The sequence below is a fragment of the Apus apus genome, chromosome 10 (genome assembly GCF_020740795.1).
Source record: "Apus apus isolate bApuApu2 chromosome 10, bApuApu2.pri.cur, whole genome shotgun sequence".
Lineage (NCBI taxonomy): Eukaryota > Metazoa > Chordata > Aves > Apodiformes > Apodidae > Apus > Apus apus.
Window position 1 is genome coordinate 21,512,094 of NC_067291.1, and position 22,107 is coordinate 21,534,200.

The following is a 22,107-nucleotide window of genomic DNA, read 5'->3' on the forward strand; positions in this document are numbered from 1 at the left end:
CACCCCGGAGCCCCAGCACAGGCTGCAGAGCCCCCTGCAACCCTGTTTGCCCATGGGCTGTGGTGGGCTGGGAGCGGGAATGGTGGGGGGTATGGACGGGTACAGACAATGCTGGCATTTGGCCTTGCCAGGCCCCCCAGGGGACACGGGGTGGGGACACGTGGCAGGCAGGGCTGCTCCTCCAGCACCTGTGGTGCCAGAACCATGACAGCATTTCCCTGTTTGCCCAGGTTTTCATTTCTGCTCCACCAGCCTGGGACAGGACACACTCTGTTCCTCTGCCCAGCCTCCTCCTTCCCACTCCAGCGCTCGCTCCTCACCACGGGACACAGGTGGGACACACTGTGAGCACCCAGGAGAACAGCATCTCACCAGATGATTCAACAGACCAATTATTACCTGGGCATAAAGGCCAGAAAAACCCCAGCCAGCTCCAGCCTATTGTAAGGCCAGGCTGAACTATGTCCTCTCAGGAGGAAAAGAATCCCCCCCAATCCTTTGGGATCACGGTCTGCCACAGACCCCACTGGAGGGGAACTGTGCATGCCTTCGTGTTGCTGAGCCCCACAGGCTCTGCAGCACAGCCCGAGGGGTCAGCTCTGCTCTGCTCCTCACACACAAAGAGCAGAGTTAGTTTTGTGTCCAATTGTCCTTCGTCTCCACCTGTAGAGATAACAGACAGGAGCGTCCCTTTCCTTTCCCATCTGGAGCCCTGCGGCTGTTTCTGGCAGGTGGGCAGGGCACCGCGGCCACACTGGGCAGCCACGTCCCCCCGGAGCCGGCAGCTCCATCTGTCCCCTTCGGATCTCCCGGGGCCTTTTCCAGCTCTGGGACACACAGCCAGAGCTCATCCCTGTTTCCCTCAGCCACCTCACCCTGATTCCATAATCCCAAGCTCCCTCCTGAGTTTAGAGATTTTTGGAAGGGAGCAAGGAGTAAGAAAACTGGTAATTAGACAGTAATTTAAGACAATGAGTGTGTTCCCAGCAGCTGCTGAAGCTGAGCACCGGGCCGTCAGGCTGGTGCTCGGGGCAATGCTTCTGCTGGCATCACCGGCAGCTCAGGTGTTCCCAGCTGCTCACACTGCGCGGCAGGACCCCCCGGCGCGGCAGCCCCGGGCACCGGAGGAGCGGGGCTGCTCTGGGGCAGCCCCGAGGGGTTTCCCGCAGCAGCCGCTGCTGCCGCGGGGTCACAGGAAGCGGAGGGCAGGGCTGCCCCAGGGCATCAGCCGCAGGAGAGGAGGCTGCTCTTGAAACTGGGCAAAACTGTGTCACGGGCCGCCGCAGCCGCCCCTGCCCTCCTGTGCGGCCGCCCCGGCAGGGGAAGAGGTTTCGTCTTCCGGGAAGTCCGCCGGCGGGGACCGGGCGGCAGGGGCCGCCGCCGCGCCTCAGCCCCGCGCGGCACCGCGCGGATTTGCCTTTGTTTTTCTCCCCGGAAAACCGCGCATCTGCGCGGGAACCGCGGGGAAAGGAACCGGGGGGAGCCCGGGGGAGCGGGGGCACCGGCCGGGCCCCCCCGCCCGCAGGGCCCGGGCCACTCGCCGGGAGCTCCCCGCGCTCGGGCCCCGGCAGCGCCGCCACCGGCCGCGCCCCGCGGAAGTGACCCCCGCGCCCCAGCCCCGCTGCCCGCCCCGCGGCGGCTGGATCCGGTTCCGGCGGAAGTTCCGCTGTTGCAGCTCCGGGCGAGCGGCTGCGCGGAGCGGCGGTCCAGGAGCGCTCGGCCCGGCCGCCGCCGCCATGGCGGTCCCCAGCGCCCTGATGAAGCAGCCGCCCATCCAGTCCACGGCGGGCGCCGTGCCCGTCCGCAACGAGAAGGGTGAGAGGGGGCCCGGGGCGGGGCGGGCGGCGGGGCCAGGCGGGCGGCGGGCACTCGGTGACGGCCCGGGCGCCCGCAGGGGAGCTGTCCATGGAGAAGGTGAAGGTGAAGCGGTACGTGTCGGGGAAGCGGCCCGACTATGCACCCATGGAGTCCTCGGAGGAGGAGGACGAGGAGTTCCAGTTCATCAAGAAGGCGAAGGAGCAGGAGGTGGAGCCCGAGGAGCAGGAGGAGGAGTTGGCCAACGACCCCCGGCTCCGCCGCCTGCAGAACCGCATCGCCGAGGATGTGGAGGAGCGGTGAGTGCCGGGGCAGCCAAGGGCCGTGTCCCGCTGAAGTTCCCCGGGGGGTTTGCCTTCCTGGCGGGACAGGGAGCCTGGAGCCCGGCCTGCCCCCGCGCCGAGCAGGGCTGGGAACGGGCTCCAGGCAGCACAGGAGCTGCTCTTGGCCCCTCTCTCATCCCTGCTGTGCAGGTGACAAGAGGTTCCAAAACACAAGCACAGGCAGGTGCTGAGGTGGTGGGGAGGGTCAGTGACACAGAGCAGGCAGTGACCATGGGTGTCTGCCACCTCCCGTGGAGCTGCTGCTGCCTTCAGTCTCGCTGACAGGGAGCGGTGGCTTCCTGCTGGGAGCACGGACAGGCAGGAGCTGCCAGGGCACTCCAGCCTCCCGGGAATAACGCGGGGGGGGTCTGCCCTGACCCGGGCCGCTGGGAACGGCTCATGGACAGGAGCCTCCTGCAGCCCCTCGGCTGCCCTTGTTTACCGGGGTCTGTTCCAGGCTGGCGAGACACCGCAAGATCGTGGAGCCCGAGGTGGTCGGAGAAAGCGACTCGGAGGTGGAGGGGGAGGCGTGGCGCCTGGAGCGGGAGGACACCAGCGAGGAGGAGGAGGAGGAGATCGATGATGAGGTGTGCTCACAGCCCAGGGCAGCCCCCGGGCAGCACAGACTGCCCTTGGCACGGACACGGGACGTGCGGCACAGCTGGAGGCGACACAGCTCGTGGGTCACCGTCCTCGTGTGTGGGGCGGGAGGCTGGGAGAGGCCAGCCTGTGTCCAGGGACAGGCGCCTGGTCCTGGAGCTCCAAGAGCAAGTGGGGCTGCTCTGACTGCTCCACCCGTGTCTCCCGCAGGAGATCGAGCGCCGGCGCGGGATGATGCGCCAGCGGGCGCAGGAGAGGAAAACCGAGGAGATGGAGGTGATGGAGCTGGAGGATGAGGGTCGCTCTGGGGAGGAGTCCGAGTCGGAGTCCGAGTACGAGGAGTACACGGACAGTGAGGACGAAATGGAGCCACGTCTCAAGCCCGTCTTCATCCGCAAGTGGGTGTGGGGGCAGCACTTGGAGAGGGCACAGGGGGGCTGAGCAGACCCTCCTGCTCGCTGGGTGAGGCAGTTGTCCTCTGGGGAGGGATGGCAGCTGCGGGGCAGGGCACAGCTCCTCGGCAGTGGCTGCAGGATCCAGCTGTGGGCCAGGGCCATGGCCAGCTCTGCAAAGGGTGAGGGGAGGGCATGCCCAGATCCCACATTGCCCACATGCAGCTCCACGGGAGCAGTGCAGCAGCTCTGGCCTGGGCAACACCGGGAAGGGGGAAGTCCTGGGACACAGCCTGTCCTTGGAAAGGGCTGCAGTGCAGGAGGCGGGTCTGCACTGGCTGGTGGGGGGCTGAGGGCTGCCATGGTCCCTGCCGGCAGGAAGGACCGGATCACAGTGCAGGAGCGAGAAGCAGAAGCCCTGAAGCAGAAAGAGCTGGAGCAGGAGGCCAAGAGGATGGCGGAGGAGAGGCGCAAGTACACGCTGAAGGTGCCGGGGGTGGGCAGGGGGTGGCGGGCGGGGCTGTGGGCACAGTGAGCTGAGCCTAGCCCCACTGCAGATCGTGGAGGAGGAGGCAAAGAAGGAGCTGGAGGAGAACAAGCGGTCGCTGGCGGCGCTGGACGCGCTGGACACGGACGATGAGAATGACGAGGAGGAGTACGAGGCCTGGAAGGTGCGGGAGCTGAAGCGCATCAAGCGGGACCGCGAGGAACGGGAAGCGTGAGTGTCCTCCCTCGGCCCCTCCTGCCCACCTTGGGGGGGCCTGTGTTCCCCATGGCATCGGGCACCACCCCGGAGGTGCAGGGGACGGGGTCTCAGGGGTCTCTCCTGCCCAGCATGGAGAAGGAGAAGGCAGAGATCGAGCGCATGCGGAACCTGACGGAGGAGGAGCGGCGCGCCGAGCTGCGGGCCAACGGCAAGGTCATCACCAACAAGGCCGTGAAGGGCAAGTACAAGTTCCTGCAGAAGTACTACCACCGCGGGGCCTTCTTCATGGTGAGTGCTGCCAGGCGGGGGGCCCTGGTGCGGGGGGTGCCCCAGGACACAAGATGCCCCGGGGAAGCTTGCTGACCGCTGCGGGCTGAGCCGGCACGTCCCTCTCCCACAGGATGAGGACGAGGAGGTGTACAAGAGGGACTTCAGCGCCCCAACCCTCGAGGACCACTTCAACAAGACCATCCTGCCCAAAGTCATGCAGGTGGGTGTTGGGCCAGGGGCCTATGGCGGGCTCAGGCTGCCTTGGGGGGGGTCTCCATGTCCTTCCCGAGGGGCTGCTGATGAGCTCTGCTCCTCAGGTCAAGAACTTTGGGCGCTCGGGGCGGACCAAGTACACGCACCTGGTGGACCAGGACACCACCTCCTTCGACTCGGCCTGGGGCCAGGAGAGCGCCCAGAACACCAAGTTCTTCAAGCAGAAGGCGGCGGGCGTGCGGGACGTCTTCGAGAGACCCTCGGCCAAGAAGCGGAAAACCACCTAAGGGCGGGGGTGCCCAGGGACAGAGGGACAGGGCAGTGCCAGGACTGCTGTGGTCACCAGCCCGTGGTGTCCCCGCCGTGCTCTGCTCCCCGTGCTGCTGTCACCTGGTGGCCTCCTGCCCGGGTGCCAGGGGGGTGCTGCCCTGTCTGTGCTCACCGCCCCCGTCCCACCAACAGCCGTGGCAGCGCCTGATGGGGCCGTGTGGGCACGTGGTGCCAGCCCCGGCCCCAGCACACCCGATTTGGGAGGAATTCACAGACTTTGATACCTGCCTGGTCCGTGGTGCCTCCGCACTGCGGGCACCTCCCTGCCAGTTGGGCCCCAGTTGCTGTGGGGCAGTGGAGACCCTGTCTCCTCCCCGGTACTGCAGGGCTCGGCGTTTCTACCTGTGGGGTGGGGAGGAGGGGGTGGGGGTAGTAGTTTTGATTAAATCAGTTGTTTTCTTACATGTTCTGGCTGTGTTTGTGGCGCGGGGGGGGCGGTGTCACCGCACCCGGGCCCGAAGCTCGGGTCTGTCCCACCCGGGGGTGCCCCGGTGCTGCCCCCCGCCCTCCCGCAGCCCCCCCCGCCTGGCACAGGGCACAGTGACACCTGCTCCCACCGCTGCCTTTATTGGATTGGGGATCACTCCGAACCCAGCCACCCTGTCCCCACCGCGGCACCGCCAGGCCCAGGCCCGGCGCTCGGTTAGTGCGGGCGGTGCCGGAGCTGCCGGGGGCGGCGCCGGGCCCGGTGCTGGGCCCGGTGCTCCGTGTCCGAGGGCGGGGCCGGCGCTCAGTTGGTGAGGGCGACGAGAGCCTCCACCACGTTCCCCATGTGCTCCCGCAGGCTCCGCTCGGCGGCCGCCCGGGAGATCTCCATCTCTGTCATCTGCAGGGGACAGCGGGGGCCGTTCAGCCGCGCAGCCCCGGCACGGCGGCGCTGGGGGCACCCGCGGCTGGGGACGCGCCACCCCCGCCCGGTGTCCCCCACTCACGATCAGCTCCAGGTCCTCCTTCTTGATGGTCACTTTGGCCAGTTCCTTCTCCCTGCGGGCAGAGACGGACAAACCCCCGTGACCGACAGCCCCTCCCTCCGGCGCCGGGCAGCCTCCCCCGCCGTTACCTTTCCTGCTTCGCCTTCTGCTCCCGGGACCTCCGGTCTCCGATCACCGACATGGCCTGCCGGGACAAGCGCAGTCACTGCGCTGCCGGCACCGGGCAGGCCCGCGCAGCACCGGGCAGGCCCGCGCAGCACCGGGGCGGCGGAGGGGCCCCCCGGGCCGGTGCAGGCAGCCCCTGGCAGGCAGCCCCCTCCCTCCCTCCCTCCCCGGCCCGGTCCCGGTCCCGGTCCCGCCGCACCGTCTCCAGGTTGGAGCTCTGTATCTCCTTCTCCTCCGCGTAGTCGGTGACTCTCTCCAGGTCGGCCGCCCCGCTGTCGTGCTTCCGCGGCTTCTCGGCTTGCCGCCCGCCCGCCCCATCGCCGCCGCCGCCGCCGTTCGGCTCCGTCTCCAGCTCCAGCTCCACATCTCCCTCCGCCGCCATCGCGCCGCCGGGCCCCGCTTCCGGTCACGTGCCACGGCGGCACCAGCGAGAGCCGCCGGGACAGAGCGGGGCGGGGGGCGGGGCGGGGGGCGGGGCCTCGTTGCTAAGGCCACGCCCCCCACGCCCCTGACCCCCCCCAGCCCCGGGAGGCCGAGGCGGGGCCGGTCCCGCCCGGGCGGGCCGGAGGCTCCTGCGGGGCCGGGCGGGGCTCGGGGCCGGGCGGGGAGGGGCAGCGCGGCCGCCGCCCCCGGTCTGCCCGCGGCCAGGCCGGCGCTAAGCCGGGTAAGAGGGTTACGGATCCCGATTTGGCTCCCGCCGCCGTCACACGCGATTGGGGGGCGGGTCCGGCCCCCCCGCGGGGGCCGCGCCCTCGGGCCGGGTCGGCGGAGCCCGGAGGGGATTGGTGCCAAACGGGGGCCCGCCCGAGAGCGGCCTCTTGTCCCGGACTCGGGCCTTGTCGGTCGGTCCCGTGCCAGCTCCTCCGGTCGCTCCCGCGGCTGCGGCAGCCTCCGGGGCCCTTTGCCCGCTCCCGGTCCCGTTCTGCTGCCGCTCCCGGTGCAGGGACGTAGGTGGGGACGAGCCCAGCCGCGGTGAGCCCCGGGATCCGGGGGCTGCGGTGGGTGACCCCAGCTGAGCACCCACCCAGCCGCTCGCCCCCCGCAGCGGGACAGGGAGAGTGAAGGCAAAACCCCCTCATTAATCGAGATAACGACACTTTAACCTGTGAAGGAAAGAGGAGAAATAAACCAACCCCCGCGCTCATCACCTCCCAGCCGCCCCAGGCAGCAGCCGCGCTGGGAGCCAGACCTGCCTGCTGTCTCGGTGCTGGGGACAACGCTGTGTCACCAGCCCTCCCGTGGCTGCGGGGCTCAGCGGGCCCCCGTGTCCCCGCGCTGTCCCGCCCCGGCCTCCTCCCCACCCAGCCCAGGGCCCGCTGTGAGGCTGAGCCGGAGCTCCAGGGGGCTGGAGGGTGACACCAGCCCAGCTGCCCCCTGCATGGGGCTCTGCAGCAGCAGTGGGCCCCCGCATGCCCCCTGCCTACCCCCACTTCTTGCCCACTTTTAGGAGATCCCACCCCCCATCCTCAGGCCCACACAGCCCCTTGAGACACCCGTGTCCCCCAGGTGCCCCTGTGCCCACAGGGGCCTTTGCAGCCTTTGGTACCCCACGGTCCCCAGCCACATGGGTGTCACCCCGGGCGGGTGTCCCCCTGGCTGGGGTCACTAGTGGGCCCTGGACAGGCTCCTTGCTGGGTGCCTCGCCTGCTAGAGGTGGCAGGGAGCAGATGGTGGGGCGGGCTGAGCTGACAATCCCCCTAATCCCATCAGGGCAGCGGGGCCGATCGAGCCGAGCGGGGCCATGGCGGGCACACGGGCACAGGGCCGCCTCCTGCACTCGCTGCTCTGCCAGGTGGGACTACCGGGACTACCGGGGCTGAAGGGTGCAGGAATGGGGACAGGGGGAGGAGGTCAGGCCAGGCTAGGGGGCAGCTCTGGCCTGGGGGGTCCGTACTGACTGTGCTCCCCCCAGCTGTGCTGCGGCTGTGGCTGCAGGTCCTGCCGTGGGCTCCGGGTCTCCACAGGCACCCGCATCCTCTACACCCTCCTACACATCCTGGCCTCTGCCGTGTGCTGCCTCATGCTGTCCCGCACTGTGGCACAGGCCTTCAGGGAGAAGGTGACAGGGGGACCTGGGACTACCAGGGTGCTGGGAGTGCTGTGGGTCCCGGGGCACTAGGGTGCCAGGGGTTCCAGGCGTGCTGGGGGTCCCAGCTGTGCTGGGGGTTCTAGGGTTTCAGACATCCTGGGCACTCAGGGATGACAGAAGCACTGGAGCTGCTGGAATTCCCAGAGGAGCCAGGAGTCTTGGGAATACTGGGAGTAACAGGGCTGCCAGGAGTGCCAAGGGTGCTGGAGGTGCCAAGGGCAGAAGACCCAGGAGTACAGAAGATGCAGGAATTGCCCTGCACAAGGGGATGCTGGGGGTCCCAGGGATGGTGGGGGAGCTGGGGGTGCCAGGGCTGAGAGGTGCTGGGCCCACCAACAGCCCCATCCCACCACTCACCACACCCACAGGTGCCCTTCTCCACGGTGCTGTGCCAACACCTTCCGGGGGGCAAGGACTGCGAGCGCCTGGTGGGCTCCTCAGCTGTGTACCGGGTCTGTTTTGGCACCTCCTGCTTCCACCTGGCACAGGCTGCCCTGCTCCTCAACGTGCGCTCCAGCACTGACTGCCGGGCGCAGATCCACAACAGGTAGAGGGGCAGGGACAAGGATGGGACACAGCTGAGCCAGGTGGCCCAGGGATGGGATGGGGGCTGCCAGGGGTCCTGTCTCCCTGATACTCACTGCTCTACAGGTTCTGGCTCCTGAAGCTGCTGGTGCTGGTGGGGCTCTGTGCCGTCAGCTTCTTCATCCCTGAGGATGGCTTCATCCAAGGTGGGTCCCCCGTCCTGCCCCAGCTTGGCACCCCAGGCCCCCACATGTCCCGGGGTTGCCCCACGCTGCCCTCTCCCCCCAGCCTGGCACTACACAGGGGTCTGTGGGGGCTTTGCCTTCATCCTCGTCCAGCTGGTGCTGATCACGGCCTTCGCGCACACCTGGAACAAGAACTGGTGAGTGCTGGGGGGCCGGGGGGGCACCGTCCTGCTGCCAGCCCTCACCCGCTGCCCCGCAGGCTGGCGGGCGCTGCGCAGGACAAGCGCTGGTACCTGGCTGTGCTGCTGGCCACCGCCGCCTTCTACACCCTCGCCTCCGCCGCCTTCTCCTTCCTCTACAAGTTCTACACCCACCCGGCCGCCTGTCGCCTCAACAAGGTGCTGCTGGCCCTCAACGGCAGCCTCTGCGGCCTCATGTCCTTCATCTCCATCACACCCTGCGTGCGGCTCAGTGAGTACCACATGGCACAGCACAGCGTGGCACGGCATGGCAGGGCACAGAGAGATGTGCCACATGCTGGGCTGGCTGTGGGCTCCCAGCTAAAGGCAAGCCCTTTGGCACCTAGGGGGGGACCCAGCCCTCCAGGGCTTCTGCTGTCCACCCCTGCACCCCCACACAGGGTGCTGAGGTGGGAGGGGGCTGCCCAGGGCCCACCCACTGGCTCCTGGCACTCCAGGGGCTCCAGTGCTGCCTCTGACCCCACTCTTGCAGAGCAGCCACGGTCGGGGCTGCTGCAGGCCTCCATCATCAGCTGCTACGTGATGTACCTCACCTTCTCCGCGCTGTCCAGCCGTCCTCCGGAGAGAGGTGGGTGCCCCCCGGTGCCACAGGCAGCCCCCCGCTGGGGCAGGAGCCCATCTCACCTCCACCTCCCTGCAGTGCTCTACAAGGGACAGAACCTCACCGTCTGCTTCCCGGGGGTCCGGCAGGACGAGCTGCAGACAGAGGACACCACCGTGGCCATCCTGGGGGCCACCATCATGTACGCCTGCGTGCTCTTCGCATGGTGCGTGTGCCGGTGGCGCGGGCACCTGCTGCTTTGTCCCTCTGGGCATGGCCAGCCCAGCAGCTCTGCTATGGGACACTGTCCCCAGCCTGCAGCACGGCCAGCAGAGCCGGGAATGTCCTGAGGGATGGCAGGGCTGGGCACCCGTGGTGGGCAGGGACAAAGCAGTGACCCCAGGCATGGCACAGCAGGTCACCTGTGGCCATGTCAGATCCACGGGGTGGGCTGGGGGCTGGCGCGGGGCAGTAAGTGCCCATGTTACAGTTTCTGCCTCTCTCCTGGGCACAGTAATGAAGCCTCCTACCTCGCCGAGGTCTTCGGACCCCTCTGGATGGTTAAAGTCTACAGCTTTGAATTTAAAGTGAGTGCAGATGCTGCCCCCACCAGCTGTACCCCATGTGCCATGTCCCCAGGGGCACCCCCGACCCACCACCTCCTCCTGAGCCCTCAGCCCAGCCCTGGGGGTTTGCTCAGTCAAGCACAGGGGGTTCCCACAGTGCACCCCCTCCCTGCCCCGCAGCAGCCCCTCAGGGCCAGGCAGGGTCCTGGTGACCAGCACATGCTCTCTCTGCAGAAACCCTCCTGCTGCTTCTGCTGCCCTGACAAGATGGAGGAGGAGCTGAGAGGTGGGTGCTGGGCAGAGCTTGCAGTAACACGCACCCTGGGGTGCCCGTGTCCCAGCCCGGGGGTGCAGGTGGGGAGGGAGTTCAGGAGCCGCTGCGCCCCTGCATCCTCCCAGGCACCGGGCAGATGTGTGGGCAAGTGGAGGAGATGGACGAGGGACAGTGCGTGATCCAGGACGAGCGGGAACGGGTAGTCTACAGCTACTCAGCCTTCCACTTCGTCTTCTTCCTCGCCTCGCTCTATGTCATGATGACCCTCACCAATTGGTTCAGGTAGGGCCTCGTGCTGCTGTCCAGCAGCGACGGCAGCACCGACACCTCCCCAGCATCGCTGCCCCTCAGCACTGTCACCCTCCTCAGCACAGTCACTCCCCCAAATATCGTCACGCCCCCAGCACTGTCACCTCCCCAGCATCACTACCCCGCAGCTCCATCCCGCTCCCCCCTCAGGCTGCAGTGTTGCTGCCCTCTCTGTCCCCCTGCTCCAGGCCCTGCTGGTGTCCCTGAGCTGTCGCCTCTCGGGGAAGCGCGCAGCTCGGCATCCAGAGACCCACACTGCTCCGACTGGCAGCCCCGCCAAAGGCTGCAGGCACGAACTGGGGTCTGTGGGGCTGGGGGCTCCATGGCAGGTGGGACGTGCCCAGGGACCGGCAACTGCTGGCACACAGGGTGACCTGGCACTGGGACCCTGATCCGGGCGTCCCTCAGGTGCCCGATGCCAGCCTTTCTCCCACCAGCTACGAGGACGCGGTGCTGGAGACCACCTTCACGCACGGCAGCTGGTCGACCTTCTGGGTGAAGGTGTCCTCGTGCTGGGCCTGCGTCCTGCTCTACCTGTGGCTGCTGCTGAGCCCCCTCTGCCTCCGCAGCACCCCCCGGCACCGCCGCAGCAGCCCAGCCCTGCGCGTCCTGCGGCGCCGCCGCGCCCCGCAGCGCATCAGCGTCTCCACCTAGTCCCCGAGGGACGGACTGTGCCCGGCCCCGCCGGGGATGTCCCTGCCGTGCCCTGTGCCCTGGACACTGTCCCAGGAGATGGCAGCACCGGAGAGCCCAGGAGGGACCCAGGAGGTGGCTGCTCCCGGGGACACTGGTCCTGCGCTGGGTCAGAGACGGCCGAGAGACCGGCCGGAGCCACGTGGCGACCTGCTCAATGTAAATAGCTCCTGGAATACATTTTTACATAAAACTCTGAGCTGAGCCTGGGGGTGCCCCAGCACCAGAGCAGCAGCCACGGCCAGAGGTGCCTTTGGGGCAGCTCTGCTGGAGGGGGAGACAAGTGGGGGTGGCAGAGCAGGCAGCACTGGCCTGGGCTCCAGGAGGGCATTCAGCAAGTGGCCAGTGCACCAGCTGGGCCCCTGGAGGGGCCAAATCACCCCCAGGACAAAGAGATCACTCTCATCACTATGTGGTGCTGGGTGCATCAGCCTAAAAGGTCCCTGTGAGCCATCAGGGCACCACCCTGGCCCAGCAGTGGGGCCAGCACATGGACAGGACCCCCAGATAAGCACCTGCCTGGGAAGCAGGGCCCAAAGACCTGCCCTAGGACACAAGACACAATGCCAGGCCCATGCCCAGTCCCAGCTGCTCCTCACTCCAGAAAGGAACAACTCCCCACATTCAGCTTTATGCAGGACAACTCTACATGGGTTGGGAGATGCTGCTGGTTCTCCCCAACCCAGCCCATGCCATCCCACCACAGCCGATGCCCTTCTCCCTGGGCACTGTGGTCACAGCACCCCGAGCCCACTTTGCACCCTTTGTGCTCCCTGCACCTGAGCAAAACCCCAAGGAGGATAAATGGACAGGCAGACAGAATGGACAGAGCCCCTGGCACCTGCCAGAGCCAAGAACCCCTGAGTGTGGGTACCAGAGCAAGCTGGGGCATTGGTGGCCCAGACCAGTCCCCCCCGGAAAGGTTTGGTGCTGGCACTGCTGTCGTGGCCCAGCCCCAGGCCCCCGCCCCACCCACAGAGCAAGCAGGGCATGGCAGCACCGTGGGGCCACAGCAGCACCGTGGGGCCACAGCAGCACCGTGGGGCCACAGCAGCACCGTGGGGCCGCGGCAGCACCGTGGGGCCGCGGCACCGGCTGGGCCCCACACCGCAGCAGTGGCAGCTGGTGCTGGACAGGGACCAACACCCATGGCCAGGGCCCTGCACCCACCAGCCCAGCGTAGAAGGCAGGATCGGTCCCACGGGAGGTGAGGTGGCACAGACCCTGCTGCTGCGGGGAGGGCTGGATGCCCACTGGGGAAACGCAGCCCTGCTCGGCCCCATCGCAAGTGCCAGCAGCTGGGAAGCCTGCCCGGAGCTGCTGGCACGTCCCTTCAGGCCCGCTGCTGGCAAGCCCGGTGACACCGGGTGTCCTTGGGGCTCTCTGGCTGTCCCAGCACCTGCACAGGCACCTCAGCTGCCCCGGGGGTGGGAGCGCGGCTGAAGAGCCAGCCGTGGGGCCCTGCCGTGAGGATGCCGCGTCCCCGCAGGGAGCGGCGGGTCCTGCCGGAGATGGCGGAGAATCTGGCGTCGCCCAGGTATGTCAGGACGCTGTGGTACGTCCCGTCCGAGCCGGGCAGCGGCAGGGAGCAGCCCCGAAGGAAGCAGAGACGTGCCCTTGCCTGGGATAGGGGGGGATACAGCCCGCCCCAGAGTCTGCCCCTGCTCGCCCCCCCCAGACACAGGCTGCTCGCCCCCACCAGGATGATGAACAGGAGCCTCGCCAAGAGCAGCAGCAGCCTGTACCCAGCCCCACGCCTCGGCCCACTCGCGGGCCCGGGGAGCCCCACAGCCGCTGCGTACCGCGGGGCTGGCACCCTGGGGGAAGGAAGAGGGGCGGAACCAGCCCCCCCCGCGGGCAGCAGCCTCAGCTGCCCTCCCTGCGCCCCAGCTCATGGGGGCACGGGCTGCACTATGGGACCCCTGCGAGCTCTGCAGCTGAGGCCATAGGCCCCCCGCCCCCCACACCCCCCCGCTGAACGCCTTCTCCCCTCAGCTGTCCTACCCCGCTCCCCAGAGCAGGGGAGCGATGGAGGGCAACGCCGGCTGCGGAGCCCCGGCCCTGAGCACTGCTCTCCCTGCGGCACAGGAGCTCCCCCCGCCCCGCCGCAGCCCCCCGGGATGCCGGGCTGAAGCTACAGCAGAGCTCGGGCTCCAGCACAGACACGGCTCCTGCGCTCAGCGATGGCGGCAGCTCCTGCTCAGAAGACGAGCTCCCCGCCAGCCCCCGCTGCGGCACCGAGGTGGGGGATCTGCCCCCGCCCCTGGCTGGGGAGGGGGGGCACAGGTCTGCTCGCTGCTCCTGGGCCCCTCACCGCAGCGTCTGTCACCCAGCAGGCCCCCAGTCCCTCGGCCGGCGAGGCAGAGGGACCCCGCCGCGCCGTCAGACCCCTCGGCAAGAGGAAGCTCCCTGCCTTCGCACCGGAGGTAACCGGCACCTCCCCATCCGGTGCAAAGGGCCGGGAGGGGGTGGGGAGCCGGGGCACCCCACACCCTGTGCCGAACCCCACCGCCGCTTACCTCACCAGGGAGACGAGAAGAGAGAGGGACCCGTGCCCCCCTGCCCCATGTACCGGCTGCTGCTGGCTGGCGACGGGGGCACGGGGAAGTCCAGCTTCCTGCTGCGCCTCTGCACCAATGAGTTCAGGGGAGACATCTCCAGCACCCTCGGTACCCCCAGCAGCCCCCAACACCCCGGGGTACCCAGCCAGGGCAGAGGCACAGGAGCAGCACCTGACTGTGCCTCCTGGCAGGGGTGGATTTCCAGATAAAGCAGCTGCTGGTGGACGGAGAGCAAACCACATTGCAGATCTGGGACACGGCCGGGCAGGAGAGGTGAGAGCGCAGGGGCTGGGGCTCCTGCAGCCAGACGGGGCCGTGTCCTGCTCTGGCAGCAGCCCCGGGGGCCGGCAGTGGCCACCCCAGCAGCACAGCAGCCCCCAGCAGTGACCCCTGGCCCCAGGTACCGGAGTATCACCCACTCCTATTTCCGCAAAGCCCACGGCGTGCTGCTCCTCTACGACATCAGCTCCCCAAGCAGCTTCCTCAGCGTCCGCCAGTGGATCGAGGACATCAAGGTAGCGGGAAGGGTGAGACAGCCCCCACGGCAAGGGGCAGGAGCCTCGGGGCTTCCTAAGGGAGGGCAGTGCTGTGCCCCAACAGTCCCAGGGCAGCAGGAGGTGACAGGAGGGGGCTGTTTGCTAAGCAAGGTGCAGAACCAGTCCCAGGAGCAGTGAGTGCTTCCCCTCCTTTTGCTGCTATTTGTGGTGGGTCTGGAGCCAGGCTATGCTCCAGGGCCTGGCACAGGCGTGAGGGCAGGCAGCTGGTGTGTACAGCACAGCTCAGCAGCTGCTGCAGGCCGGGGCTGCAGCCTGTGGCCCCATGGAGCCCTGAGCCACCCTTCCCCCCGCAGGCCACCGCGAGGCCCCTGCCACTGATCCTGGTGGGCAACAAGACAGACCTGCGGGCCGGGCTGCCGCTGGCGGCGGGGGTCAGCAGCACCCAGGGGCAGCAGCTGGCCATGGTGAGCCACAGCACCGCAGCCCCCGGGGGCAGCAGGGACCTCTCTGATACCCGCTGCACCCCCAGGCCCACGGCTCTCTGTTCTGCGAGACCAGCGCCAAGGATGGCACCAACGTGGTGGAGGCCGTGCTGCACCTGGCCCGGTGAGGGGCTCTGCTCCGGGCTGCGCGGGGCCTGTGGCTGCTGGCCCCCACAGCCAGCTGACACTGCTGCCTCTGGCCCTGCAGGGAAGTGAAGAGGACTGTGGGCCAGAGTGAAGACCACAGCACCAGACTGGACCTCAGCATCCCCCCGAGGGCAGCTCCACGCTGCTGCTGGACCTAGAGCAGGATCTGGCTGTCTCCTGGTTTCATGTTCCCTTGAGGAACAATTCCCAGTGCCCCAGAGGTGCTGTGGAGCAGACAGCTCATCCCACTCCAGCTTGTCTCCCTGGCTGCAGGAGCAGCCCAGCTGCTGTCTCCCCAACCCCAGCTCCCTCCCACCCTCACTACAGCCCATCCATCTCCAGCACAAACCTCTCCTGGTGCAATTCTTGCAGGATGCAGCAACCTGCTCCCCCTACCGCCACCTCGCCCCCCACAGCCTGCAGCAGCGCTGGGGGCCCCAGGGGCACTCTGCCCTCAGGTGATGCCGGCAGCAGCCCCGCAGGCCAGGCCCCATCTTTGTTCCTCACCACGAAGATGCAGGAGCTCCCCGCCGCAGCAGCCGGGCTGGCTCCACCCCGACCGAGGGCACGGCAGCAGAGCCCCCCGCCCGGGCGCACGGAGGGAGGAGACAGGGCCTGCAGGGCTCCACAAGCTACTTTAATAGGAGTCGGTCCCGAGGTGGGCGTGGGGCACTGCCGGGGTCCCCGGCGGGGCGGCCCGGCCCCGGGGCTGCGCTGGGCATCCTGCCGGCGGGCGGCCCGGCCCCGGGGCTGCGGCGACGGCCCGGCCGCGGGCTACTTGGCGCCCTCCTTCTTCTCATCAGCCTTCTTCTGCTTCTGCTGCATGATCTCCGAGTCCCTGCGGGAGAGCGCGGCGCCGGGCTGGCAGCGGTACCGGCACCGTCTCCGCCAGCAGGGCGGGCCCGGGGGCCGGGCGGGGGGCGGCGGGGCCGGCCCGGCACTCACCTCTGCTTGCGAGCGGCGGCCGAGAGCCCGTCGTCCCGCCGCTTGCCCTTGCCCGAGTCGCTTTGCTTCTTCAGGTTCTTCTGCCGTGCCAGCTCGCGCTGGTTCCCGCCTGCGACGGCGCGGCCGCCTCAGCACGGCCCAGCCCGGTGCCTCGGCCCCGGGATCCCGGCCGAGCGCTGCGCCAGGCCCAGGCCCGCGCCCACGGGCCCCGGCGCCGCCCGCGCCGCGCTCCCCTCGTCCCGCCCCAGCCCGCCCTGCCCGCCCCGTCCCGCACTCACGGGTCATGGCGCCGCTGCCTCCCCCCTCCGCTCCGCCGCCACGTCCCGCACTGCCCCCCCGCGCTCCGCCCCGCGCCGCGCTTTAAGGGCCGGGCACAGCCAATCGCCGCGCTGAGCCCGCCCCCGCCGCCCTCCTATTGGTGCATCTCGCGCGCCGCTGCCCCGCCTGATTGGCCGCGGGCTACGAGTGCCGCGGTGCCGGCGGGGGCGAAAACCCGGAAGGCGGAGCGCAGGCGCAGGAGCTGCGGAGCCGCGCCCGCGCGCGGGGGCGGGGCGGGAGCCACGCCCTGCTGTGACGTAAGGGGGCGGGGCCTCGGGGACCGGGCAGGGGCGGCACCGGAGGGCGGGGCGGGACCCGGTGCGGGACCCGGTGCGGGCTCCTTCCCCGCCCCTCGCCCCGCCTCCTCTTCCGTCCCCGGCGGGGCGGCTCCTCCGGGGGCGCGGGGCTCCGCGGGCCGCTCAGGCCGCTCCCCCTGCGGCGGGCGGTGCCGGGGCTCTGCGGGGAGGGGCCGCCCTCAGCACCAGCCGCGCCTCCGGGCAAGCGGGCCGGGACGGGCACATCCCGCTCGACGGCCCGTCCCCAGGGCCGGGGCTACGCACCCGGGGCAGGGCGGCGGCATCGGGCCGCGGCGGGGCTCGGCGGCGGCGTGGTCCGGGCGGCCCTGGCGCTTCACCAGCCGCGACAGCTCGGCGTGGATCACCTGCGGGCGGAGGGGCGGCTGCAGCGCGACCCGCTGGCGGTCCCGCTGCTCCCGGTGCCGGGCTCCTGTAGCCCCCCCCGCCCGCTCCGGCGGCCCCCGCCCCCGCCGCGCCCCGCAGGGCCGGACCTTGCTGGCCGGGTCCAGCTCCAGGGACCTCTTCAGGTCGATGGCGGCCTCCGCGTCCCGGCCCTGCTGCGCCAGGAGCTGCGGGGAGAGAAGCGGGCGGTAACGGGCGGCCCGGCCGGGAGGCGCGGGGCGCGGCGGGGGGCGCGGGGCCCACCTGCCCCCGCCGAAGCAGCGCCCGGCCGTTGTCCGGGCTGATGCCCAGCGCTGCGTCGCAGGCCGCCAGCGCCTCATCCTCCCGCTCCAGCTTCAGCGCGGCGGCCGCGCAGTTGTTGAGGCACTTGACGCGCTGCTCCCGCAGCTCCTCTTCCTCCTGCGGCCCTGGCGGGGCTGCGGGGCGAGGGCGGTCTCAGAGCCCGGATCCCCCGCAGCCCCCCCGTTCCCCTCCCCGCCCGCTCTCACCGGCGGCGGGGCCGTCCAGGGCGCGCAGGGCCAGGCGGTACGAGCGCAGGGCCGCCTCGAAGTCGCCCCGCGCGAAGTGGAAGTTGCCCCGTTCCCTCCGCTGAGAGCCCAGGCACAGGCGGACGCCCGGCGGCAGCGGCTGCGGGTCGGGGTCGTCCCGCACATCCAGCAGCGTCACCTCGAACAGCAGCGGCGCCTCGGGCGGCACGTCGGGCTCCCTGTGGGCACAGCGCCGCCTGCCCCTTCCCACCCCGCTGCCCCTGCCCTTCCGGCCCCCCTGCCCCGGCTCTGCCCGGGCCCTGCCCTTCCGATCCCCACTCCTGCCCCTGTCCGCCCCCCTGCTCCGGCCCACCCTGTCCCCCTGCCTGCCCACCCTACCTGCCCTGGCGGCCGTAGCCGTAAGGGAAGGCGGCGAGGAAGAAGGAGACCTCCCCGGGCTGCATGGTGGGGACGCCCAGCTCCAGGGCCTGCGGAGGCGGGCACGGCGGGGCTGTCCGGGTGCGGTACCGAGCATCCCCCAGCCCGCACCGCGCCACTGGCCGGGGCTGACCTGCACGACGTCGCCGTGTCCCGGCACGAAGGTGAGCTGCTGGTCCCGCTCCACCAGCTCGCCGTCCTCCAGGGCGCCCAGCACCTTCACCGACACCTCCTGGCCCGGCTGCGGCCGCGGACCGCCCTGCCCGTCCCGCACCACGCGCTTCCGCAGAAGCCGATCCTCTGCGGGCGGGGTCGGCCCTGAGAGCCGCCTCGGAACTACAGGGACCCGGCTTTCCCCGGGACCCCTGGCCCGGCTCAACCCGGGGCCACCACCCCCCGCCCCGGCTTTCCACGGGGCCACCCGCGGGCGCTCACCCGTCAAGTCGCTCCAGCCGTCGGCCGCGAAGAGCGGCCCGAAGCTGCCAGGGCCCGGGGCCGCCAGTGCCTCCAGCCGCTGGTAGAAAAGCTGCTCCTCGTCGCGCTCCGACGGCAGCGGGATGGCGATGTGGGGCAGGTGGAATCGCACCCGCCTGCCCCCGCCGGGATCCCGCGGCTGCCCCTCGTTCTCCGACTCCCGCTCCGGGGAGCCGTCGGGCGAGGGTCCCGGCATGTCCGCCCCCGGCCCGCCGCTATCAGCCGGCCTCGGTCCGGGCTCCTCCGGGGCTCGGTGGCGGGACCCCGCAGACCCCAGCCCGCACCAGCCGCGCCGCGACTGCCCGGGGCCGCCCGGGCCGGGGCCGCCGCCGAGCGCATCCCTCCGGGCCGTTACCTAACACCAGGAAGCCGCTCAGGGGATTAGTCCGGACCGGCGGCAAAAATAGCCGGCTCAGGCCGAGCCTCGCCGCGGAGCACCCGCCGCCACCGCCCCGCCCCGCCGCTGCCCCCCGGGACAGGCTGCCCCGCCCGCCCTAGTCCGCACTCCAGACCATGCCGCGGCCGCGGGCGGAGCTGCGCGGGTGTCTCCGGTACCGGGGCTGCGGGCCGGGCCCCCGGCTCAGCCTCCTGCACGTGCGGCTCTCGGCGGCGGCGGCACGGGCGCTGAGCGGCTGCGGGCGGCGGCAGGTGGGACCGGACCGGGCGGCGGGAGCCGGGGCGAACGGGTGCAGGCGGGACTCATTGCCCCCCGCTGTTGTTGCAGGGGGCGCCGGGGCCCGTGATCGCCTTCCAGGGCAGCCAAGGGGTGAGTGGGAGGTCCAGGGGAACCGGGAGGACCGGGTCAACCGAGGACGGGGGGACCGGGTGGGGTGGGGATGCGTGAGTTAGGGCACCAGAGAGATAGGAGGGCCGGGCCGGGTCCCCACGGGCTGGGCCGTAGTGCCGCTGGTCCCGCCGGTGGGAGCAGGGGAGTGGATCTGCGGGGGACGCGGAAGCTTGGGGGGCCATGGCCCTGATGGCCCGTTCCACCAGCAGAGCCTGACCCTGCCGGGAGGCCCTGGAGACCCTCCGCAGGTCTTCGCCTTCTCCCTCTCCCACTGCAGCTGGAACGAGCCATGGGGCAGCTTTGAGTGCGCACGGCTGGCCGTGCCCCGGTGAGCCCCTCAGTCCCCTCCCAGTCATCCCAGCCCTTCCATGCTCGGGGCCAGCCCCAAACCTGCTCCTGCTCCTCCTCCTCCTCATGGCATCCTGAGCTCTTGGTGCCCATAGAGGCATCCAGACTGTTACGGCACTGGGAATGGGGCCTTTGGGGACAGTCGGGGGGCAGGCTCCCTCTTCCCTTGCTTGCTTGCAGTGCCCTTGCAGGGCCTTCTCCAGGCATGTCATGGGCCCAGGGGGAGTGGGCTGGGCTGGTGGGAGGTGTTGTCTTCTCCCAGGCTGGGTCAGAGCTGGCTGGACACCCTGGGCAGCATACGGGAGAAAATCACAGTCTGTGCCTGGGAGGGCACCTGCCCACGGCTGCAGGAGCGCGTGGCACCAGCGAAGGAGCCCTGTGGCAGAGCAGCCCTTGAGCCTGATGCAGCTGCACTTGGCTACGGTTAGTAGGGCACCACGGGTGGCACTGGCCCGGTGACAGTGGGTGCTGAGCTTGAGGTCCCTGCCAGGCTGGGGTTTGATGGCTGCAGAGGCCCTGCTGTACCCCTGGGATGACTGTGCTGCCTCCACCCGGACCGGCTGGCCTTGGGATGCAGAGGCTGCTGCTCACAATGGCCAAGCAGCAGGTCCATTCCTGGGGGGTCTCAGGCTGCACCAGTGAGCAGGAGACCCCGGTGGCACTGGGAGAGCTATAGAGTGACCGTGTCCCATCACCCATGGGTGCAGCCACGGTGGGCTGAGGGCACAGGGGCTTGGGGGCATGTGCTGGGACTGGTGGGGGAGGAAAGCAGAACCTGGTGTGATTCTCCCTGGGGCTCACTGTTCTGTCCTGACGGCTCTGCAGGCAAAGGCGTCACAGCTCTTGAGGCGGTCGGCGTGACCAGCCTGCCTGGGAAGGGCCCTGCCCGCCGTGTCCGTGTCCCTTCGACAGCCAGTCCCGGGGCTTCTGCTCAGCGCCTGGTTCAGCCCCGGGCCCCGCGGCCCCGCCACAAGCACCAGTTCCTGCGGCGGCCGGAGGGGACAGCGGCGGCGGGGCCCGGCGGGGCGCGGCGGCTGGCGGAGGTGAGGGAGCCGGCTGCGGCGGCTGCTGGGGTGCGCATCCTGCCCTGCTCCCTCCAGGCTGCGGAGCTGGATCCCGCTGCCTGCTGCTACCCCGTGGTGGGGACGCGAGCGCGCCGGGAGCCGTACTGGCCAGGGAAAGCAGCCCTGGAGCCGACTGCCCTGCTGCAGAGCAGGTAGAGCAGTGCCCTGGGGTGGGCAGCAGCAAGGGCAGTGGGGTCTGGGGGTGCTTGATCACTGCTGGGGTCTGTCCGTGGGCTGCTTTCAGTCCCGGGTACTCGGTGTTTGGAAACATATTCCCCAGCCTTGGTCTCTGCTGTCTCTTGTACCCCAGGAACCAGGACTGTGCACCCTCAGCTCCATCCTTTCTGGTGCCTCTGCAGCAGGCTCTGGAGCACAGCTCCCCTCAGGCCCCTGGCCAAAACCTCCCGGGGGTGGTAAGTGCTGCAGAAATCCCCATGTTCAGGTGCATGGGGAGAGCCCAGCTCAGTGGAACTGCATCCCAAAGGGACATGCCTGAGCACTGACACAGATGGAGGGATGCAGTGGCCCTGAGCAGGCTGAAGCTGTTGAGGGACCTGCAGCACCAGGCCCCAGCATTGGGGTCCAGCACAGGCCTGCGGCAGAGCTAGTTTCTTTTTCAGAAGCGCCTGGCACTGCTGGATTTCTCAGATCCAAGAGCCAACAAGAGATGCCAGGTACCAGCATCTGGCCCTGGCTGGCGGGAGCAGCACCAGAGCTGCCTGCAGACACTTGTCACACGGCAGCCGGGAGCTCGGGGCCAGCAGGGGGCCGGGCCTCTGCCCCCCAGCAGCCACCCTGCACAGCCAGGGAGCCCCGAGAACCAGGAGGAGGCAGGCGAGGACTGGGAGGAGAGTGTCCCGCACCCGGTGCAGCACCTCTGTGCCCCCGGAGGTGAGGGTCTGCCTGGGGAGCAGGCCAGGACACAGCCCCGGGGGACTCAGCCCTGCCAGCTGTCACAGCAGAAGCTGGACCAGACCCCAGGGTGCCCCGGGAGGAGGAGGGTGGCCCAAAACAGGGCTCCTGGCAAGCAAAGTGCCTTGGTCCCTACACCAAAGCCTAACACAGGGGCAGTGCAAGCCTGGGTGAATTGCACAGCCTCATGACCTGGGACCATCTCTGCTGCAGCTGCATCCTGTCCCAAGCAGGACAGACCCTGCACACCCTTGTTGCCAGGCTCCCCAGGGGCTCCTGGGTGGGCTCCATGCCCACCAGAGCTGTGCAGTTGCAAGCTCTGTTTTGGGGAAGGGGCTGTTTCAGCAAGCCCAGGGACAGGACAGGTTCTGGCTGAGGTTTTCCAGAGGAGCTTTAACCCTGGTGATCTGCTCCTTGCCAGATGCCCGGCCCCAGGCGAGCGGCTCCTCCTTAGCAGAGATCCCGGATTACTTGCGGTAAGAGCTGGGCTCCCTGCCCCGCTGCAGCCCCAAAGCACCGGGCAGGCCGAGGGCAGGGCTGCAAGCTGGGCACGGCCCTGCCTGCTCCCTGCCCGAGGGCCTGGGCACTGCCAGCCCCGGGAGCCAGGGTCTGCGGGTCTGGGGAACGAGCTTCTCCTGGTCGCAGCAGGACCTACCAGCCCATCTGCTCGGCAGAGCAGCGCAGGGCGTACGAGGCCGCGTTCGGCGCCGACTACGCGGAGTATCGGTGCCTGCACGGGCGCGTGGGCAGCGCCAGCCGCAGGTTCCTGCAGCTGGGAGCC

The 22,107-nt window shown here is 69.7% G+C and overlaps 6 protein-coding genes across 7 annotated transcripts; 3 read left to right on the forward strand and 3 right to left on the reverse strand.

Annotated features, from left to right (window-relative positions):
* The first annotated feature begins 1,650 nt into the window (after window positions 1–1,650).
* On the forward strand, window positions 1,651–5,051 carry MFAP1 (microfibril associated protein 1). Its single transcript, XM_051628549.1, has 9 exons — window positions 1,651–1,815; window positions 1,895–2,114; window positions 2,596–2,725; window positions 2,949–3,136; window positions 3,509–3,617; window positions 3,688–3,848; window positions 3,965–4,124; window positions 4,237–4,326; window positions 4,424–5,051. The coding sequence occupies exons 1-9, from the start codon at window positions 1,737–1,739 to the stop codon at window positions 4,604–4,606; spliced, it is 1,320 nt and encodes a 439-aa protein (XP_051484509.1). The 5' UTR covers window positions 1,651–1,736; the 3' UTR covers window positions 4,607–5,051.
* Window positions 5,052–5,200: 149 nt separating this feature from the next.
* HYPK (huntingtin interacting protein K) lies at window positions 5,201–6,153 on the reverse strand. Its single transcript, XM_051628550.1, has 4 exons — window positions 5,946–6,153; window positions 5,710–5,765; window positions 5,582–5,633; window positions 5,201–5,475 (listed from the first exon to the last, which is right to left on the reverse strand). The coding sequence occupies exons 1-4, from the start codon at window positions 6,126–6,128 to the stop codon at window positions 5,380–5,382; spliced, it is 387 nt and encodes a 128-aa protein (XP_051484510.1). The 5' UTR covers window positions 6,129–6,153; the 3' UTR covers window positions 5,201–5,379.
* SERINC4 (serine incorporator 4) lies at window positions 5,951–11,149 on the forward strand. Its single transcript, XM_051628548.1, is given in 12 exon segments — window positions 5,951–6,410; window positions 7,659–7,805; window positions 8,204–8,382; window positions 8,487–8,566; window positions 8,649–8,742; window positions 8,805–9,016; window positions 9,278–9,373; window positions 9,446–9,572; window positions 9,861–9,933; window positions 10,147–10,204; window positions 10,207–10,468; window positions 10,933–11,149. Coding segments are annotated over 11 exon segments (1,437 nt in total). The 5' UTR covers window positions 5,951–6,410; window positions 7,659–7,766.
* A 2,442-nt stretch (window positions 11,150–13,591) lies between these two features.
* On the forward strand, window positions 13,592–15,197 carry LOC127388611 (ras and EF-hand domain-containing protein-like). 2 transcript variants are annotated; one of them, XM_051628309.1, is made up of 6 exons: window positions 13,592–13,857; window positions 13,941–14,022; window positions 14,150–14,276; window positions 14,600–14,710; window positions 14,776–14,852; window positions 14,937–15,197. In XM_051628309.1, exons 1-6 carry the CDS (start codon window positions 13,755–13,757, stop codon window positions 15,031–15,033), a joined length of 597 nt encoding a protein of 198 aa, XP_051484269.1. In that variant the 5' UTR covers window positions 13,592–13,754; the 3' UTR covers window positions 15,034–15,197. The 2 variants fall into 2 exon arrangements, with proteins under 2 accessions (XP_051484269.1, XP_051484270.1); XM_051628310.1 differs by having other exon boundaries at window positions 14,150–14,264.
* Window positions 15,198–15,491: 294 nt separating this feature from the next.
* Window positions 15,492–16,179, reverse strand: SERF2 (small EDRK-rich factor 2). Its single transcript, XM_051628272.1, has 3 exons — window positions 16,099–16,179; window positions 15,821–15,929; window positions 15,492–15,713 (listed from the first exon to the last, which is right to left on the reverse strand). The coding sequence occupies exons 1-3, from the start codon at window positions 16,103–16,105 to the stop codon at window positions 15,650–15,652; spliced, it is 180 nt and encodes a 59-aa protein (XP_051484232.1). The 5' UTR covers window positions 16,106–16,179; the 3' UTR covers window positions 15,492–15,649.
* Window positions 16,180–16,336: 157 nt separating this feature from the next.
* On the reverse strand, window positions 16,337–18,411 carry LOC127388588 (peptidyl-prolyl cis-trans isomerase FKBP8-like). Its single transcript, XM_051628271.1, is given in 8 exon segments — window positions 16,337–16,594; window positions 16,699–16,799; window positions 16,926–17,003; window positions 17,080–17,252; window positions 17,325–17,542; window positions 17,703–17,797; window positions 17,800–18,041; window positions 18,177–18,411. Coding segments are annotated over 8 exon segments (1,179 nt in total). The 3' UTR covers window positions 16,337–16,557.
* Window positions 18,412–22,107: the final 3,696 nt, after the last annotated feature.

Bases quoted from the DNA above. Each gene is read 5' to 3' on its own strand.
- MFAP1 (XM_051628549.1), top strand. From the start codon at position 1,737: ATGGCGGTCCCCAGCGCCCTGATGAAGCAGCCGCCCATCCAGTCCACG. The intron at 1,816-1,894 runs GTGAGAGGGGGC...GGGCGCCCGCAG, and splicing joins GCCCGTCCGCAACGAGAAGG to GGGAGCTGTCCATGGAGAAG. The intron at 2,115-2,595 runs GTGAGTGCCGGG...GGTCTGTTCCAG, and splicing joins GCCGAGGATGTGGAGGAGCG to GCTGGCGAGACACCGCAAGA.
- HYPK (XM_051628550.1), bottom strand. From the start codon at position 6,128: ATGGCGGCGGAGGGAGATGTGGAGCTGGAGCTGGAGACGGAGCCGAAC. The intron at 5,766-5,945 runs GTGCGGCGGGAC...TTGTCCCGGCAG, and splicing joins AGAGCTCCAACCTGGAGACG to GCCATGTCGGTGATCGGAGA. The intron at 5,476-5,581 runs GTGAGTGGGGGA...TGTCCCCTGCAG, and splicing joins AGGAGGACCTGGAGCTGATC to ATGACAGAGATGGAGATCTC.
- LOC127388611 (XM_051628309.1), top strand. From the start codon at position 13,755: ATGTACCGGCTGCTGCTGGCTGGCGACGGGGGCACGGGGAAGTCCAGC. The intron at 14,023-14,149 runs GTGAGAGCGCAG...CCCTGGCCCCAG, and splicing joins GACACGGCCGGGCAGGAGAG to GTACCGGAGTATCACCCACT. The intron at 14,711-14,775 runs GTGAGCCACAGC...CTGCACCCCCAG, and splicing joins AGGGGCAGCAGCTGGCCATG to GCCCACGGCTCTCTGTTCTG.
- SERF2 (XM_051628272.1), bottom strand. The intron at 15,714-15,820 runs GTGAGTGCCGGG...GCTCTCCCGCAG, and splicing joins GCCGCCGCTCGCAAGCAGAG to GGACTCGGAGATCATGCAGC.